The sequence below is a fragment of the Bufo gargarizans genome, chromosome 5 (assembly GCF_014858855.1).
Source record: "Bufo gargarizans isolate SCDJY-AF-19 chromosome 5, ASM1485885v1, whole genome shotgun sequence".
In the NCBI taxonomy this organism is placed as follows: Eukaryota; Metazoa; Chordata; class Amphibia; order Anura; family Bufonidae; genus Bufo; species Bufo gargarizans.
Genome location: NC_058084.1, coordinates 335,776,609 through 335,795,541, shown reverse-complemented (window position 1 = coordinate 335,795,541; position 18,933 = coordinate 335,776,609). Strand labels below are relative to the sequence as shown.

Genomic DNA, 18,933 nt, shown 5'->3' with positions numbered 1-18,933 from the left:
AATCACCCATAGGCTGCAAGGGTAAATCATTTGCAGTCTATGGTAGAAGTGATCAGACAATCACATGCTAAAGACCCCCAGGAGGACTCCGGCACCAGAACTAGCAGTTCGGAACGGAAAGCACAGCTCTGTTCATAGTGTAATGGCCATTCTGGGTTACTACAGCTCAGCTCCCTTTTACACCAACGGGAGATGAGCTGTAGTAACCTACTGTAATGTGCCCACTACACTTTGAATGGAGCTGTTCTTCCTATTCCATTCAAAGAGCCAATTCTGGAGCCGGAGGCTGCAGGGAACAGCTGATAGGTCATTAATATCTGATCCATCAAAGTCTAACACCCTGCACCATCACCTATCTGAATGATCAGTTATCAATATTAGGAGCCTGGAAAACATGTCAAACAGTATAATGGTGGCCCTGAACTCATCATGGGACCACTTATTTATTTTAATTCATACTTGCCAACTCCCCCGGAATGTCTGGGAGGCAGTGTGGAGTTCTGGAGTGCCTTAGGCCCACTAGAGGAAATTATTCTTGAGGTCTATCAATAAAGTCTAAAAGGTTTTAAATCAAAGAAATAGACCCAAGAGGAAAGTGACTGACTCTAAAAGCAGCCAAACTTATTATTATTTTTTTTTCCTAGACCTTTGGGGCCCACTATGGTTAGAGCCTGGGTCCACAGTAGGATCCTCTGGTACTCTGGTGGGCCAGTCCAGCCTTGCTTGGGAGGCTCCCAGAAAAAGGGGAGACCTCCCAAACTCCAAGTAGAGCTGGTAAATCTTCTGGGTGTCTCAATGAACTGCATCTGAATGTGGTGTCGGGATGCTGCATCATAGGAGTCAGCCCGGAGACCCAACCATGCATTGTGGGGCAGGGCATGTCACAAAAAGGGGTGTGATGTATCATGAAATGGGTATGACCTACAAAGGAAGCTTGGTTGGAGAAAAGGGATATGACTGTGATGCCGACAGTGAAAAGTTAGCAAGTATGTTTTAATTACAATAGTCTAAACCAGTGTTCCTTAACCTGTGGCTATGCAGATGTTCCCACATGCCATGATAACTTGTAGTTTTCAGGGCATGCTAGGAGTAATGATCTTGCAACAGCTAGAGAACTACAGGTCAAAGAACTTTGGTCTAAACAAAACCAGGCAACCTACCACTCTCCATTTCTTTCCTTCCAGCTCAAGAAGAGGGGGATAGGACTGCCGTGTAGCAGATTTACTAGAGGTGGAGCCTGAAACATGACTTTTGGTAGGTGATCGAACTGGTGCTTGGCCGCGAAGCCTAGGGTTCTTATGAGTCTTCTGATCATCAGAAACATGTTTTAGCCCTGTAGAATACAAGGGAAAAAAAATATAGATGTTTGCACATTTATTTTATACTTATGGATAAATCAAAACTCAGTTTATGCTCCGTTTAAAGAGTATTTCACCCTTGTTCTCCTATGTGATCTGAACACATAGTGTGGTGCAAAGCTTCCACATGCTGGTGGGTACAGTGCCCATGGCGACCACATCACGTCTGGAGAGCATTTTGTGCAGGCCCAATTCTAATAAGGCTTTATAAGCCTTTTTTTGTGGAGTTATTTTCTACTAGTTTTTAACATGCAACTTGATGAATTTTTGCGGCAATTTGGCGCATCTAGTTGTAGAAATATCCACTGCTAGAAGTTAGCCACTGTTATCTAGCTCATGCTAGCTCAAGACTTTAAACTATTATTTTATGCCAAAAAAGTGGTGCACGTCATTAACGTCTATCGTATTTACAGCTTTACAAAGCCACATGCCTTTCATAGACCCTTTTGAAAAGTGTCTAGAAAGGCACCAAAAAGTTCCTTAACACATTAACAGCACTGTAATAGTATGGTACTATGATGGCGCATACATAAGAGCTGTGCCATCACTTGCGGTTGCTATCTGTAGTATACAGCCGGCACCCTGTTCTTACTGCTGGGATCCTAGATAACCTGATCCTGTCCGTTTAATCCCTCTGATTAGACAGAGGGGGCTCCTTATGTCCTTTGGCATCCCTGTAACGTAATTGGAGGGTGGTGAGCAGTTGTCATGGCAGCTGAGGGCCTTCTGAATGTGCCCATGGCCACCTTGGTACTGCACCTATTACACCCTGCCTCTGAAAGGATGTAGGAGAATTCCAGTAAAAAATCCCTATGCAATGGAATATAGCAGTGATGTCGAACCTTTTAGAGACCGAGTGCCCAAATTGCAACCCAAAACCCACTTGTTTATCGTAAAGTGCCAACACGGCAATTTAACCTGAATACTATAGTTCAATATAGTATATATTCCATGAACTTTATCATTTAGCTATTAAAACCTGCCTACATTCAGTGCCCTGCTTGTGCTGTTCATAGTGCGCCCTGCGCTGATGAATAGCAGGAAAAGTCTAAGGCATATTGGTACACCATAGACTTTTTTCACAGTGCTGGTGCCCACAGAGAGGGCTCTGAGTGCCGCCTCTGGCACCCGTGCCATAGGTTCGCCATCACTGGAATATAGGTTCTAGCCCACAATATGAAAGATTATAAAAATATTTCCCCCATTTATTATATATACATAAACAAATAATACAAAGGCTATGTTGAGCCCTGGAAACACACTGCATGTGATATCTGCATTTACCGGACAGAGCTGTACTTCTCTAGCCTCCTGCACACGAACGTGTTCGCCCCGTGGCTGTGCTGCGGCCCACAAATTGCAGGCTGCAATGCACGAACACCGACTGTAGGGCAGCCATAGCGGATCGCGGACCCATTCACTTTAATGGGGCCGCAATCCGCCCATTCTGCAAAAAGATAGGACATGTTCTATGTTTTTGTGGAACGGAAGTACTGGACGAAACCCCACGGAAGCACTCCATAGTGCTTTCGTGGGTTTCCGTTCAATGCTTCCGCTCTGCATCTCTGGATTTGCGGACCCATTGAAGTGAATGTGTCCGCATTCGTGATGCGGAATGCCCGTGGAACGGCGCCTGTGTATTGTGGATCCGCAAATGCGGTCCGCAATACGGCAAAGGGCAGCACACGTTCGTGTGCAGGAGGCCTTATGATGTGAGTACCTGCCTGATCACACGTCTTCTGTATTAAACTCACAGCATTCTCTGAGTAGTGTACACTAGACCAGCGGGCAGACAGGAATTTACAGCATCACAAATCATTGTGATCCTGTGAGTTCGGGTCAGAAATAGCGGTCCAGGTATAGCGGCTCTCACACGTAGTGTGATTGCAGGACCAAACATTGTCCATGTTAAACTGGCCTAATGTTCTTTCTTTTCACTACACTAAGGCCTCTTTCACACGGGTGTTACGGATTGGGGCCGGATAGGATACAGGTGCGTGGCGGGGAAATCTTGCGGGTGAGCACACAATTTCAGTCAGTTTTGACTGCGATTGTATTGCGTGGTTCAGTTTTTTCCGCACAAGTGCAATGCGTGAGAAAAAACTGAATGTGGTACCCAGACCCAAACTTCTTCAATAAAGTTCGGGTTAGTTGTAGTGTAGATTTTATTATTTATTATAACATGGTTATAAGGGGAAATAATAGCATTCTGACCACAGAATGCATAGTAGAAGGTCCATTGAGGGTAAAAAAATAACAAAAAAATTAACTCGCCTCCTCCATAGCTGCTGGTCTATGCTCTTTCTTCAGGACCTGTGGTGACATCACTGAGCTCATCACATGGTGCATCACCATGGTGATGGGCCATTTGATTGGACCAGGTGATGTGACGTCACCACAGGTCCTTTTAGCCGGCAGCTCATGATTAAAGAAGAAGACAGAGATCGGCAACTACGCCATCAAGGGGAAGAGGTGAGTTAATTTTATTTTATTTTTAATCCCTCAATCCACATTTTAGTAAACATTCTGTATTGAGAATGCTATTATTTTCCCTTTTGTCACCTGTTTCCCGATTGTCACCTAGCAACCATGCGTGAAAATTGCACTGTATCCGCACTTGCTTGCGGACGCTTGCGATTTTCACGCATTCCCATTCACGTTGCGTGAAAAATGCACAAAATAGAGAATGCTGCGATTTTTACGCAACGCACAAGTGATGCGTGAAAATCACCGCTTATGTGCACAGCCCCATTGAAATGAATGGGTCCGGATTCAGTGCGGGTGCACTGCGTTCACCTCACGCATTGCACCCGTGCGGAAATCTCGCCCGTTTGAAAGAGGCCTTAATGGTACCTTTAGGGCGAGATTTCCGCGTGGGTGCAATGCGTGAGGTGAACGCATTGCACCCGCACTGAATCCGGACCCATTCTTTTCTATGGGGCTGTGCACATGAGTGGTCACTTGAGCATTGCGTGAAAATCGCAGCATGCTCTACTTTGTGCGTTTTTCACGCAACGCAGGCCCCATAGAAGTGAATGAGGCTGTGTGAAAATCGCAAGCACCCGCAAGCAAGTGCGGATGCGGTGCCATTTTCACGCACGGTTGCTAGGAGACGATCGGGATGGGGACCCGATCATTATTATTTTCTCATTTAACATGGTTATAAGGGAAAATAATAGCATTCTTAATACAAAATGCTTTGTAAAATAGGGATGGAGGGGTTAAATTTTTTTCTCTAAAATAATTGAACTCACCTTAATCCACTTGTTTATGCAGCCGGCTTCTCTTCTGTCTTCATCTTTGCTGTGCAGTAGGAAAAGGACCTGTGGTGATGTCACTGCGCTCATCACATGGTCCGTCACATGATCCATCACTATGGTGATAGATCATGTGATGAGCGCAGTGATGTCATCAAAGGTCCTTTACCAGGTCCTGAAGAAAGAAGAGAAGCCAGGCTGCACGAACAAGTGGATTAAGGTGAGTTAAATTTTTTCTTATTTTTTTTTAACCCCTCCAGCTCTAATTTACTAAACATTCTGTATTAAGAATGCTATTTTTTTCCCTTATAACCATGTTATGAGGAAAAATAATACAATCTACACAACACCGATCCCAAACCCGAACTTCTGTGAAGAAGTTCGGGTTTGGGTACCAGGCATGCCGATTTTTCTCACGCGCGTGCAAAACGCATTAAAATGTTTTGCACTTGTGCTGAAAAATCGCGCATTTTCCTGCGACGCACCCGCATCTTATCCGGTCCAAGACCATGATGCCCGTGTGAAAGAGGCCTTGGCAGGAGTTTAAAGGATCTTTAGGAAAACTGAAAGTGCTATATTTCTATTCCTGGATATTATATTGACTTTTCCTCTACTGAGACCTCCAGGGAGAGGGTGGGGCAGGGTAGAGGTAGATCATATTATGAATATGAAGTAGATCATTGTAACATGAAACAAAGCTTTTTATGGGCTCATGCTCACAACTGTTGTTATTCTGCAGTCTGCATTTTGCAGAGCGGAATGGCCAGCCACTAATAGAACAGTCCTATCCTTGCCCATTATGTAGACAATAATAGGACGTTTTATTTTTTTGCAGAAAGGACATACGGACACTGAATGCACACAGTCATTTCTTTTTTTTTTTTTTTTTGGTCCCATTGAAGCGAATGGACTGCAAAAAAATTAGGAACAGACACAGACAAAAAATACATTTGTGTGCATGAGCCCTAAAGCTGTAAAATATTCACCTATAAAACCTCTTGTCATAAGTTGATGTGCTTTTATCTGAAGTGAACCAATAAATAGTTTTGAATAACAAATATATATATACGGTATATATTTTTCAAGAGTGGAGAACAACATAAAAAAAATCCTTAGAAATCCCTTTTTTTTTTTGGCCATGGTCCCTCCCAAACAAAAGAGAGTAAGGCCTCTTTCTCACGGGAGTCGCTTGTGAGGGCCGGATAAGATGCGGGTGCGTCGCGGGAAAATGTGCGATTTTTCTGCACGAGTGCAAAGCGTTTAATGCGTTTTACACGCACATGAGAAAAATCTGCATGTTTGGTACCCGAACCCGGACTTCTTCACAGAAGTTCGGGTTTGAGTTAGGAGTTGTATAGATTTTATTATTTTCCCTTATAACATGGTTATAAGGGAAAATAATAGCATTCTGAATACAGAATGCTTAGTAAAATAGGGATGGAGGGGTTAAAAAATAAATAACATTTTTTAACTCGCCTCATCCACTTGTTCGCGCAGCCCGGCTTCTCTTCTGTCTTCTTCTTTAATGAGCTGGTAGAAAAGGACCTATGGTGACATCACTGCGCTCATCACATGGTCCATCACCTTGGTAAATGGATCATGTGACGGACCATGTGATGAGCGCAGTGAAGTCACCACAGGTCCTTTTCATCCTGGTCATCAAAGAAGAAGACAGAAGCGAAGCCGGGCGACACGAACAAGTGGATGAGGTGAGTTAAATTTTTATTTTTATTTTTATTTTTAACCCCTCCATCCCTATTTTACTAAGCATTCTGTATTCAGAATGCTATTAATTTCCTTTATAACCATGTTATAAGGGAAAATAATAATGATCGGGTCCCCATCCTGATCATCTTCTAGCAACCATGCGTGAAAATCACAGCTCATGTGCACAGCCCCATAGAAATGAATGGGTTCAGATTCAGTGTGGGTGCAATGCATTCACCTCCACGCTATTACTTTGCAGCGCAGCACAGATTGGCGCTTCTCCTGACAGCGGCACTAGTTTGATAAAGGCCTTTGGTGGCCGAAATGTCACGTTGTTGTTACGACGCATTCCAAATAAACAAGCTTTGACGCACAGTGCTGGAGTTTTCTGTTTATGAATATTTTCACCTCACGCATTGCACCCGTGCGGAAATCTCGCCCGTGTGAAAGAGGCCTAAAATTGATCGAAAGGTTGCATTCAGCCCAAAAATGGTATCCATAAAAACCACTGCTCCCATGGGGGAAAAAAACAACCCACAGCATCATCGGCAGCAAAAGCAAAAAAATGTTTCAACATAAAACATGCATTTTTTTTTTTTTAAAGCTCTTACTTTTTTTTTATATTAAAACACAAAACTATCTAAATTTGGTATCTCTATAATCACAAAATAAATATAGCTTCTTATTTTTACTATACAGTAATCATTGTAAAAATGAAACTCTAGAAAGAATGGCATAATTGTGTTGTGTTTTTTACATGGTCAGCATCCCAAAAATTTTTAACGTTGTACAAAACATTAAAACTTTAAAATGTCATCTAAAATTGGGTGATTTAAATGATACAAAAAAAGTCCTTATATGGCTGTGTTGACAGAAAAAAAAAAAAAGTTACAGCTTTAGAAATGAGGCTACTTTCACACTTGCGTTCGGGGCTCTGCTTGTGAGTTCCGTTTGAAGGCTCTCACAAGCGGCCACGAACGGATCCGTCCTGCCCTAATGCATTCTGAGTGGATGTGGATCCGCTCAGAATGCATCAGTTCGGGTGTCGGCCTGGCCGTGCGGAGGCAAACGGATCCGTCCAGAGTTACAATGGAAGTCAATGGGGGCGGATCCGTTCGAAGGTGACACAATATGGTGCATTTTTTAAACGGATCCGCCCCCCATTGACTTTGAATGTAAAGTCTGGACGGATCCGTCTGAATACAAATTGTGCTTAGACTTTTTTAGTAAAATATAATGCAGACGGTTCTGTCTGAACGGATACCATCGTTTGCATTATAGGAGCGGATCCGTCTGTACAAATACCAGACGGATCCGCTCCAAACTCAAGTGTGAAAGTAGCTTGAGATGACAAAAATGAAAAAAATCTTTGTATCCTGAAGTCCAAAATAGTAAACAGGTTCGAAAATAGTAAACAGAGAGTAAACAGGTTCGAAAATTCTAGTGCACTGGCCTTATTAAATCTTCTCCAATGTGATTGTTTCCCGAAGGCTCGGGAGTTTTAACGCAAATTTGCGACTGTAAAAAGTTTCAAGATCTTCATGAATAATCCTCTCTGAATTTAGCACTTGAGCCTAAGGCCCCTTTCACACTGGCGAGTTTTCCATGCGGGTGCGATCCGTGCGGCGAACGGATGGCACCCGCACTAAATCCTGACCCATTCATTTCTATGGGGCTGTGCACATGAGCGATGTTTTTAACGCATCACTTGTGCGTTCAGTTGAAATCGCAGCATGCTCTATATTGTCCGATTTTGCCGTGACGCAGGCCCCATAGAAGTGAATGGGGTGTGTGAAAATAGGATGGCATCCGCAAGCAAGTACGGATGCCGTGCGATTTGCACGCACGGTTGCTAGGAGACCATCGGGATGGAGACCCGATAATTATTATTTTCCCTTATAACATGGTTATAAGGGAAAATAATAGCATTCTGAATACAGAATGCATAGTAAAACAGCACTGGAGGGGTTAAAAAAAAAATTATAATAATTTAACTCACCTTAGTCCACTTGCTCGCGAAGCCGGCATCTCCTTGTGTCTCCTCTGCTGATGAACAGGACCTGGGGTGAGCTGCTCCATTAAATAGAGCTTAAGGACCTTCGATGACGTCACTCCGGTCATCACATGGTCTTTTACCATGGTGAATCACCATGGTAAAAGATCATGTGACGTACCATGTGATGACCGGAGTGACGTCATCGAAGGTCCTTAACCTGTATTTAATGGAGCAGCTCACCCCAGGTCCTGTTCATCAGCAGCGGAGACACAAGGAGATGCCGGTCTTCGCGAGCAAGTGGCCTAAGGTGAGTTAAATTATTATTATTATTTTTTAACCCCTCTAGCGCTGTTTTACTATGCATTCTGTATTCAGAATGCTATTATTTTCCCTTATAACCATGTTATAAGGGAAAATAATACAATCTTCAGAACATCAATCCCAAGCCCGAACTTCTATGAAGAAGTTCGGGTTTGGGTACCAAATATGCGCGATTTTTCTCACGCGAGTGCAACGCATGAAAATGTTTTGCACTCGCGCGGGAAAATTGCACATTTTCCCGCAACGCACCCGGCTCTTATCCGGGCAAAAAAACTGACGCCCGTGTGAAAGAGGCCTAAGGCTTCTTTCCCACGGGCGTGTGCGCCCCGTTGCCGTATTGCGGACCGCATTTGTGGATCCGCAATACACGGGTGCCGTTCCGTGGGCATTCCGCATCACGGATGCGGACCCATTCACTTCAATGGATCCTTAAATCCGGAGATGTGGAACGGTGCGGAACGGAAGCACGGAACGGACCCCTACGGAAGCACTACGGAGTGCTTCTGTGCGGTTTCGTCCCGTACTTCTGTTCCTCAAAAAGATAGAACATGTCCTATCTTTTTGCGATCCGCTGCGGCTGCCCCACGGATCGTGCTCGTGCATTGCGGGCTGCATTTTGCGTCCCGCAGCACAACCACGGTGTGCACACGCCCGTGGGAAATAGGCCTAATTCAGACATTAGTGTCCGTGTGGCATCCAGACTGCAACCGCATTGCACATGCACCCATTAAAGTAAATAGTGAAATTCACATTTACGCTGGGTTCACACCTGAGCGTTCGTGATGGAGCGCTCTGTATGCGCGATTGTACTGGCGTTTACAATCGCGCATACAGAGACAAGCAAACGCCCATTGTCGCGCGTTCCCTAAAGTCTATGTACGGGAACGCGCGACAAAACGCCCCAAAGAAGCTCAAGAACTTTTTTGAGCGTTGGGCGTTTTACAGCGCGATCGTACACGCTGTAAAACGCCCAGGTGAGAACCATTCCCATTGGGAAGCATTGGTTTCTCCTTGTTGAGCGTTTTACAGCGCGTAGGAACGCGCTGTAAAACGCTCAGGTGTGAACCCAGGGTTAGGGCTCAAGCATGCGGCTGTTGCCGATTTTGTGGTTTGTAAATCGCAGACCTGCAAAACACGGATACCTTCTGTGTGTGTTCCGCATTTTGCAGAACAGAATCTCCTGCCTTTATAGAACTGTCCTTTCCTTGTTTGTAAAATGGATAAGAATAGGACATGTTCCAATTTTTTTGCGGAGCTGTGGAACGGACATGCGAATGCATCTTTTGAATTGAAGTGAATGGGTCTGCATCCGACCTACAAAAAATTTGATGTGGATGCGAATTCGATGTGGATCAAAAATACATTCGTGTACATGAGGCCTTAACCAGCAGTTCATGCAGGGACATTCACAACATAAAACACATCTGACACTCATTCATTCATATGAATAGGTCCACAAAAGGACAAACCCAGATGTCCTACAACCATCCAGATACATCTGTGTTTTGTGGGTGGAACTAAGAGTCCGTGTAACAGAAATAGCATTTACATTTAAAGGAGACGATAAATCATGGCTAAATTATATACATATGCATCTCTTATTAGCTAACCTCTTGTAATTTCTTCTCCTTGGTTCAGCTGGTCAAACAATGCAGATCGGTCTTGAGAAATGTCATCTTTGGGTTTACTATTAAAAATATCATAACTGGGAGGAGGTCCTGGGGGTGGAGGAGGTGGCGGAGGATGACTCGGTGCTGATGTTGCATCCTTAGGTTTAGCTTCTGATAGCATCTAAATAAAAATAATACATATCTAAATATAAAAATGTAAATACAAATAAGTAAAAATTTGTATTTGCTAAAGATTACATCACAATGAAACAGAGACAAATACTTGTACAGACATGTAGCGCATCTCAATAAATTAGAATATCATTGTAATTGAATTCAAAAAGTGAAACTCATATTATATAGATTCATTACACACAGAATTGCTTAAATACATTTTTGATGTTATTCTAATTTATTGAGACGCTCTAGTACAAATATTAGATGGAGATTCAAAAGAAAGTCACCATGGGTGATGGATGATCCTCAAACCATGATCTCCCACCCCTCATATTTATTTATGTTTGATTTTCTTTACTATCATCTATGATATGCATGGCATTGAGCATACCTCTGTGAGGGAAAGTAGGTGCATACAATGATGAGGCCAGATTTTGTGAAACAAGGTAATGGTGGAAAAGCGCAGTCCTTAGCAAATTCACAGTTTGCCTCCAAAGTGTGTCCAGGCTCCAGAGGCCTTACATCTCCCAGACTAATTTGCTGTGGAAGCCATAAGTTTTACACAAGTTCTCTCCACAGACTCTTTTGCACGCACCTCCTCTCAAAAGGCAGGCTTTCACTCAAAATATATCTTCAATTGCTACCTTAAAGGCTGGTTACATTTGTCGCGCGACATTTTGTTGCACTAATGTCGCGCAACAATTTTTATAATGGCAGTCTATGGTGTCGCACTGCAACATGCTGCGACTGCGAAGCAACAGTCACAGAAAATCCATTCAAGATGGATTTTTCTGCGACTGTTGCATTGCAGTCGCAGCATGTCGCATGTTGCAGCGCGACACCATAGACTGCCATTATAAAAATTGTCGCGTGACATTGGTGCAACAAAATGTTGTGCTACAAATGTTGCAGTGTAGTTGTGCCCTATCTGTCGCGCAACTTATTGTCGTCGTGTAGACAGAGCCTAAGGTTCTGTCTGACAAGCTGGCGAGTTGTCCTACCCAGGATTGCTCTTTCTGCCTCCTCACTCTTCACAGGGTCACACTATTCTGCTCTTACTCTTCAGACTATAGGGAGGGTGCAACGCTCCTACCTAGCAACTGCAACTAAGTGGACTGTTTAACCCCTTATACAGCCTGTAAAATAGAAAATAAATCTTTAACCCTTTATGCAGCGGGCAACCATCACACTGTATTGTGCACAGTGAAGTCACAGTATGGCCTCATACACACGACCATTCCGTTTTTCGCGGTCTGCAAACTGCGGATCCGCAAAAAACGGAAGCCGCCCGTGTGCCTTCCGCAATTTGCGGAACGGGACGGGCAGCCCATTGTAGAAATGCCTATTCTTGTCCGCAAAACGGGCAAGAAGAGGACATGCTATATATTTTTTGCGGGGCCTCAGAACGGAGCAACGGATGCGGACAGCACACAGAGTGCTGTCCGGATCTTTTGCGGCCCCATTGAAGTGCATGGGTCCGCACCCAAGCCGCAAAAACTGTGGCTTAGATGCGGACCCGAAAAACGGTCGTGTGCATGAGGCCTATAGGAATAGTGCACACAATGATGTCGCACATAATCACAGTACAGAGATAATAAAGACAATGAAGTCCCATGACTGGAATATTCTACTGCACTGGAACTATGCAAACAGTGATGTCACATATAAGAATAATGCACACATTACGTCTCCCAGGAATCACAGCACAAAAAAAATGCTAAAAGTTATGTTGTGCAGAAGAGATATTATTTTACTGTGAATTTTTCCAGTGTAGACAAAATTTCAGTTTTTTTAATATATAACCTAATATTTTCCTAATACTTTGCTGCAATGATTGATAGCTTTTTATGCATGTAGTGTTCCTACTATACTATACGGTTTCTTTCATAGTATTCTTATATACAATATATTTTATGTATATAAAGCAGAAGGTAAAGCCACCACAGATCATATGTCATCTGAGGAGAACAGGTGGATAGTCGACCAGACACTGATCCTTTGTTGAGGTGCTTCTGCTGTAAATGTAGATGCTTGTCTTATTGAGGTCAGTCTTACAGCCGCCACCTGTCGGCCGGCAGCCATGTGCATTCATGTATAGAAATTACAAGACGAAGAAGCTGATGTCTACACACTTCTGTTATTGCCATTGTGCAGACAACATTGCTTGTTTCTTGTGAGCGGGCTCTGCGCACTTATGTTATTTTTTTATACCAACCTTAGCATGGCAGGGAAACCCCTATAATTATTTCTCTACTGTGGAACCCCTAATACTATTCCTGCCTCTAAGGGTATGGCTACACAGCGACATGACACTGTCCTGCGACAAAGCGTGCAGCTATATGTGTCACTCGACTTCTTGCTGTGGAAAAGTCAAGCAACATTTTTTGTAAAGATAGTCAATGGTGTTGCACTGCGACATGCTGCGACTGTGATGCAACAGCCACACAAAAATCCAACTTGGATACATTTTTTGCGACTGTCGCGTCAAAGTCGCAGCATGTTGCATGTCCCATTGTAAGACCATTCTTGTCCAGTAGTTCTTTTCAGATATGTTTACTGCTGTGCAAAGTATCTTTGAGCAGGCTAAAAGCAGTTTGCTTTCCCTAGTGTAAAAGTGTGGAACCCCTGATCAGGCCTAGATGCATCAGTGTCTGTGAAAAATAACATTTTGAGTTGGGTTATCCTTAAAGGGGTTATCCACCGTTGGAAGCTTTTCAGCCATAACCCCCTATGTCGCCAAACATGCTCAAGGAAGCATACTTACCTGCTCCCCGTCACAGGGTTCTTTGGTTCCCAGCTGCCACGCTTTGGCCCCACTTGTCAGCATCCATTTGATGAGTGTCATGTGTGCTTCTGCAGCCATGACTGGCCTCAGCAGTGACATGTCTATGCGTGACAAAATGGGATTGAAAGAGCAGTAACCCTCCACAGGTCCGGCAACGTGGGGGGTTCTGGCCGAAAGGCCATCAAAGATGAACATACACCACCTTTCCTTGGACAGAGCACATAACTTTTTTATGAGACATAACTAGTGCCTTTACTAGCACATGTGACTCCTGAAAAAACAATATAATGGTTAGCACTAATATTATTAGGGATGGCAAAGTTTTCTGTCCCAGAGCTGCCTTTTTATGTCTTAATAGAACAGCAACATTCCTGTAGGATGTAAAAAGGGGTCCTCGTGTTGCCCCAGGGATAGCGCTGCTAGGGTTCCCCCTCTCTCTTAGATCACTACTTGCTGTAAGTATAGACGCGACAATGGGAATGAGTGGGGTGGAATTACTGTTATTTCTTTAGATGGTATGGACAATAGCAACTGCAGCATCTAAGCAATTTAAGAGAGGAAAGCGTCTTCCTCCGTCAGCTCATGTAACTACAATGGTCCTTAAACATTACAACACACCCCGCAAAAAACAAGTCCCCATAAGAACACATTGAGAGAAAAATTTAAGGTAATGGGTTTCAGAAGCTGGCACTCCAAAAAGTATTCATTCTCCATAAAATATGCTGCAAAAGTACTAAAACATAAAATATAGGTATGACCATATCTTTAAAATTTAAAAGGGACTTTTATACTGATGAACTATTCTCTAGATAGGTCATCAGTATCTGATCAGTGGGGGTCCAACATCCGGGAACCACATTGATTAGCTGTTTGAGAAGGCACCGGTAGTTTGAGAAGGCACTTGCAGTAGCGCCGCTGTCTTCTCACAGCTTCACCTAGGAAGGGCCGGTGCAAGGATTTTTGCCGCCCTAGGCAAAGATCCATTTTGCCGCCCCCTCATGTCACTCACTCACTGACAGACACACACACACACACTGACAGACAGACACGCACTCAGACACTCACTGAATGACGTACACAGAAACTCACTGACAGACACACATACACTCATTAACTGGCAGACACTCACTGACAGACATACACCTACCCACTAAAACACACACACACGGAAACTCACTGACAGACACACATACTCACTGACAGACACACCCCTACCTACTGAAACACACACACAATGAAACTCACTGACAGACACTCACTCACTGGCAGACAAACACACACATATACTCACTGACAAACATACACATACTCACTGACAAACACACAGACACTTACTGACCGACAGACATCCACACTCACTGACATACACACACAGACACTCAATGACAGACACACATTCATTTACTGACAGAAAGACAGACATACATACACTCACTCACTGACACAAATACAAAGGCAGACACTTACTCAGTCAAACACTTAAACACTCACCTCCCTGGGGTCCAGTGTGGTGCAGCTCCTCAGTCCTCCAGCGCGCCATTAGTATGCCGGGGCCGGAATGACGTCATATTCCAGCATCACAGAGGGCGCAAGAGGGAGGAGTGGGGAGCTACGAGAACAGCCTCCCTTGCCGCCCGCCTCCTCTCTTCCGGTAATTTACTGGCAGAGCAGGCACCTGCTATTAGGGTAAGCAGATGCCTGCTCTGCCATATTTAAGAAGGACCTCCACCCCCTGGCCCCCCTGTAACGGCGCTGGGGGCAGCTCAAGAGCCGCTTGCCCTGTCGCCCAGGGCTGCAGTCCCAGTCAAGGGGAGCCCACCAGGGCGCCCCCAGCAGGCCGGCGCCCTAGGCGAACGCCTAGTTCGCTTATATGGTTGCACTGGCCCTGTATCTAGGCCATGTGACATCACGTTCATCAGTCACATGGCCTAGGAGCTGCTCAGCCATTGAAGTAAATGTACTGTGCTGTGCTTGGTGAGCTGAGAGAAGGCCGCAGTGCTACTGCAGTAGGTCATCAGTATAAAAGTCCCGGAAAAACCCTTTAACATTTCATTTATACTACATAGTCTATGGTGTAAAAATAACACAAAAACAAGCACTTATGAAGCTTTGTTGATTGAAAACATAAAGTTGTAGCTCTTGGAATGTGTTAATGAAAAATTTGAAAAAAACACTTGGTCCTGAAGGCCCAAATTAGACTGGTCCTTAATGGGTTATTGTACTTGGCATCAAATAAAGACCAATACATGACTCATTTGACTTGACTTTAGACTTTTTTCAATATCTGGCACAGGAAACAACAATAGACGGCAACAAATATAGCACTATGCTTCATAGCAACCTACAGTACTTCTAGGGCCCTCCATCTTCATCCCCATAACCCACTATGACTTAACCGTGATCTTAATGATTTTTTTTTACCTATAGACAAGCTTTTTTAATTGTTTTTGTAACAGAAACTCCTCCCTCGACTCCATAATTTGCTACCAGCTGTCTTCATATTTCATGGAGCGTGTAGGATATCACAAGGCACACGTGCCTATACTAGTTAAGCCCTTGTTTTTGTATAGCTTTTTTGTTCCATTAATACATTCACAAAACCCTTCTATTCTGCTGCCACCGAGGCATGCTACTGACTATCATTTCCTTAACACATGCCTTTTGGCCGACACGTGTTTAATGCTATTAAGAGCCACCAGTTGTTCAGTTGTCTTCTGAAAGTGTGACGATAGCCAAAATGACCAGCGCTGAAGTCTTTCTAAGCCCTTCTTGTTAGGCTGTGGCACAGCTGTTGGGTTTCTTCCTCTCCTCACTTAGCAGTGAAGCAAACCACAATTCAGTAACATCACTAAAGGAAGTCTTACTTTTTTGGCAAGTGCTAATAAAATAAAAGGAACAGTTGCACTCTACAGCTGTTAGTTTCTTAGGGAGGTCAGCTATGGTCAGTTATCCAGGGTAGGTTTCCATCTCCTTATTTCACAGGTAGAAACAATTCATGCCGGGACAAAAGGTCTGTTATTCATGACTCTGTCATGACATACAAACATTGTGATATTTAATATTGTGATACCTGCGGAAAATGAATGATAGGGTGAAGGAAAATAAGTTAAGCAATATTTGTCTCTACAATGAAAAATTCCACTACAAATATAAAGGCCCTTTAGGGTATGTGTGCAGCAGATTTTCCGTGTGAAATCTGGCACATATTCTGCACCAAAATAAGTGGGAAAACAGTCACTGGGTCATGTATTGCGTGAGTGACACATCACTGCTCATGTGCCCCGTGTCAAAATTGATACTGATGTGGGGGGGCCTGGGATATGCAGATCCTGTGGGGCATCGATGGAGCCGACACACCAAGGCAGGGATCAGGCAAGTATGATCACCACTACTGGTCCAGCCACGCTGTGGGGTCTGTTAAAAACCCCATCCTTTTAAATGTCTCTTATTGTTTGTCAGTGGAAATCTTCACTATGGTTCATAAGGATCATGGTTCAAAAAAAGAACTGACATGCATAATTGCTGCAGTCAGCCCTCGTTGATAGCCCCATTGAATAGGGTTAAATTAGTTGAAGGATCTGCAGTATGTACAGCTAAAAGTCCATGGCAGAATTCCAACCGTCAGCCTTAGAGTTCTTCTGCAGATTCCACAACGGAAAAATCCACCATGTGAACATATCCTAACGGTATATGCACATGATGCTTATTTGTAGGCAGAAAATCTGAATGAAAACAGCATGAAAACCACGATAAAAACTGCAACTCAATTCTATGTGTTTTAACAACCTTGTTAAATTTTGTAGAGAAACCACAACACATCAGCCGCAGAGCCGTCCAAATAATTGCCATGCTGTGGATTTTAAAAGCCCCAACGCAGGTCAATTTCCGCTCGTACATAATATGCACACTGTATAAATTAAATTTGGCAAATCTCATCACTTTGCTGGTACTGTATTACACTAATACAGTGCACATATGGTATATCCACCCAGTGCATATTACACTAACATGGGCCGATGGAGGGGGGGGGGGTCAAACACTGCTCCACCAGCTCAGCAGGTCCCCGGCCTTCCTGCATCAATATCCATTTTGACACGGCATGTGAGTGCTGCAGCCAATTACTGACCACAGCGGACATGTGGCACGTCACTAGGTTACGCACCGCATGAGTGACACGTCATGGCTCATGTGCCCCGCATCAAAACGGATGTTGATGTGGGGAGGCCTGGGACATGCAGAGCCGGTTGGGCATCAATGGAGCTGGAACACAGTGGCGGGGATCAGGAAAGTATGATTACCAGTATGGGTCTGGCCACACTGTGGGGTCTGTTAAAAAATGCTAGAAAGTTGAATCATCCTTTTACATGTTTTCCAGGAGATTTAACTGTGTTTGAGGCAAAAAGTAAAGTGAAATCTGCTGCAAAGTTGGCATGTAACGGGTAAGTTATTATCCCTCTCCACTTTAGGTGACCTACCCAAACACAGACAAGATAACAGTCTGATGGAACCTGATCTCAGCAGGGAATCTACCTCCCAATGCAAAAAAAAACAAAAACATTTACACATTATAGAAAAAAATCTGCATAGTTTTAGTGCATAGTGCACATTTGTTTCTTAGATCTGTAACATTTAAAGATTTTTTTTTTTTCAGCAGGCCAGTTACCTAAACTAGTCTAAAAAGGCCCATGGTAATGCAAAGCTGCGAGTCAAGACTCAAGAAACAGACATAACATAGATAACAAGAAATGCTTGGTAAATACTTACACTACTCCAAGAAGTTCCTGTGGTATGATGCTCCTTGATGTATGCCTGAAGATCATTCCAAATACTCAGGTATGACTTCACCCAGTCAACATGGCGCACATCACTATGGTCACATGAAAGCCAAATAATTATATCCATCGACGTTCTAAATTCACATCGTACATCAGCATCAAGAAATGACTACAGCAAATCCATCCAACTGACATGAACCTTATGCTTCATTTTTCTGTTAAATTGAAATTATTTGTAAAAAAATATGACATACTTGCTATGACGCCCCTTGGTGTTACTTTGAGTCCCTCTCAGAACTTCCACCTAGTAGGTAGAATTTATCAATGCGCCAGTTTTGTGGCGTAGATTAGATGTACATTTTTGAGCAAGCCCACTTTTGCACAAAAAGTTGTGAATTTTTGGTCATTTACACCGAACTCACCACTTTTCTAAAAAATGGGCAGGGTGTGGGTGGCAGGGTCAGGACATATGTGCCGGAATGCCAGGAATGTGACATAAATAACACCTGAAATCTACACCAGCATCAAGTTGGCATAGTTTTCAGCTTCTGATGACCAGTCCTCTTGCATCCTATGCCAGAAGATTTTATACTAAGACCATGTTATAAAAAGCCGGTCTTCGTAAAATTCCCCTAATGTGTCCAGTGATGGTGAGAAGAAGCTGCTTCTAGTGCACTGATTCTTATTGGCTGCCTGCAAAATACCAAGAATCACTCTGCCACCCATTTACAAGAGGATCCAGGCAGTGGGACTGAGCTACCAGGCATGCCTGATCATCACTGGTACTGGGCGCAATAGTTGGACGTTCTGAAAGCACAGCAGGGGGCACCATAACAAGCATGTAGCTGTAATGTCTAGACACAGGAGGCTTTTTTATGATTTCAATTGAAACATGACATATTTGGTGATAACTGTCTACGTGAGGGAGAATCCATTTAAAGGGGTTG

At 43.7% G+C, this 18,933-nt stretch overlaps 1 protein-coding gene across 1 annotated transcript in view; it reads right to left on the bottom strand.

Annotated features, from left to right (window-relative positions):
• Positions 1–18,933, bottom strand: part of CAP2 (cyclase associated actin cytoskeleton regulatory protein 2) — a 114,701-nt gene that overhangs the window by 7,509 nt on the left and 88,259 nt on the right. Inside the window, exons 7-9 of the mRNA XM_044293417.1 lie at positions 17,976–18,078; positions 10,250–10,430; positions 1,161–1,333 (exon numbers count right to left, since the gene is read on the bottom strand). Of these exons, the coding sequence (XP_044149352.1) occupies positions 1,161–1,333; positions 10,250–10,430; positions 17,976–18,078 (457 nt within the window). The remainder of the gene's footprint in view (positions 1–1,160; positions 1,334–10,249; positions 10,431–17,975; positions 18,079–18,933) is intronic.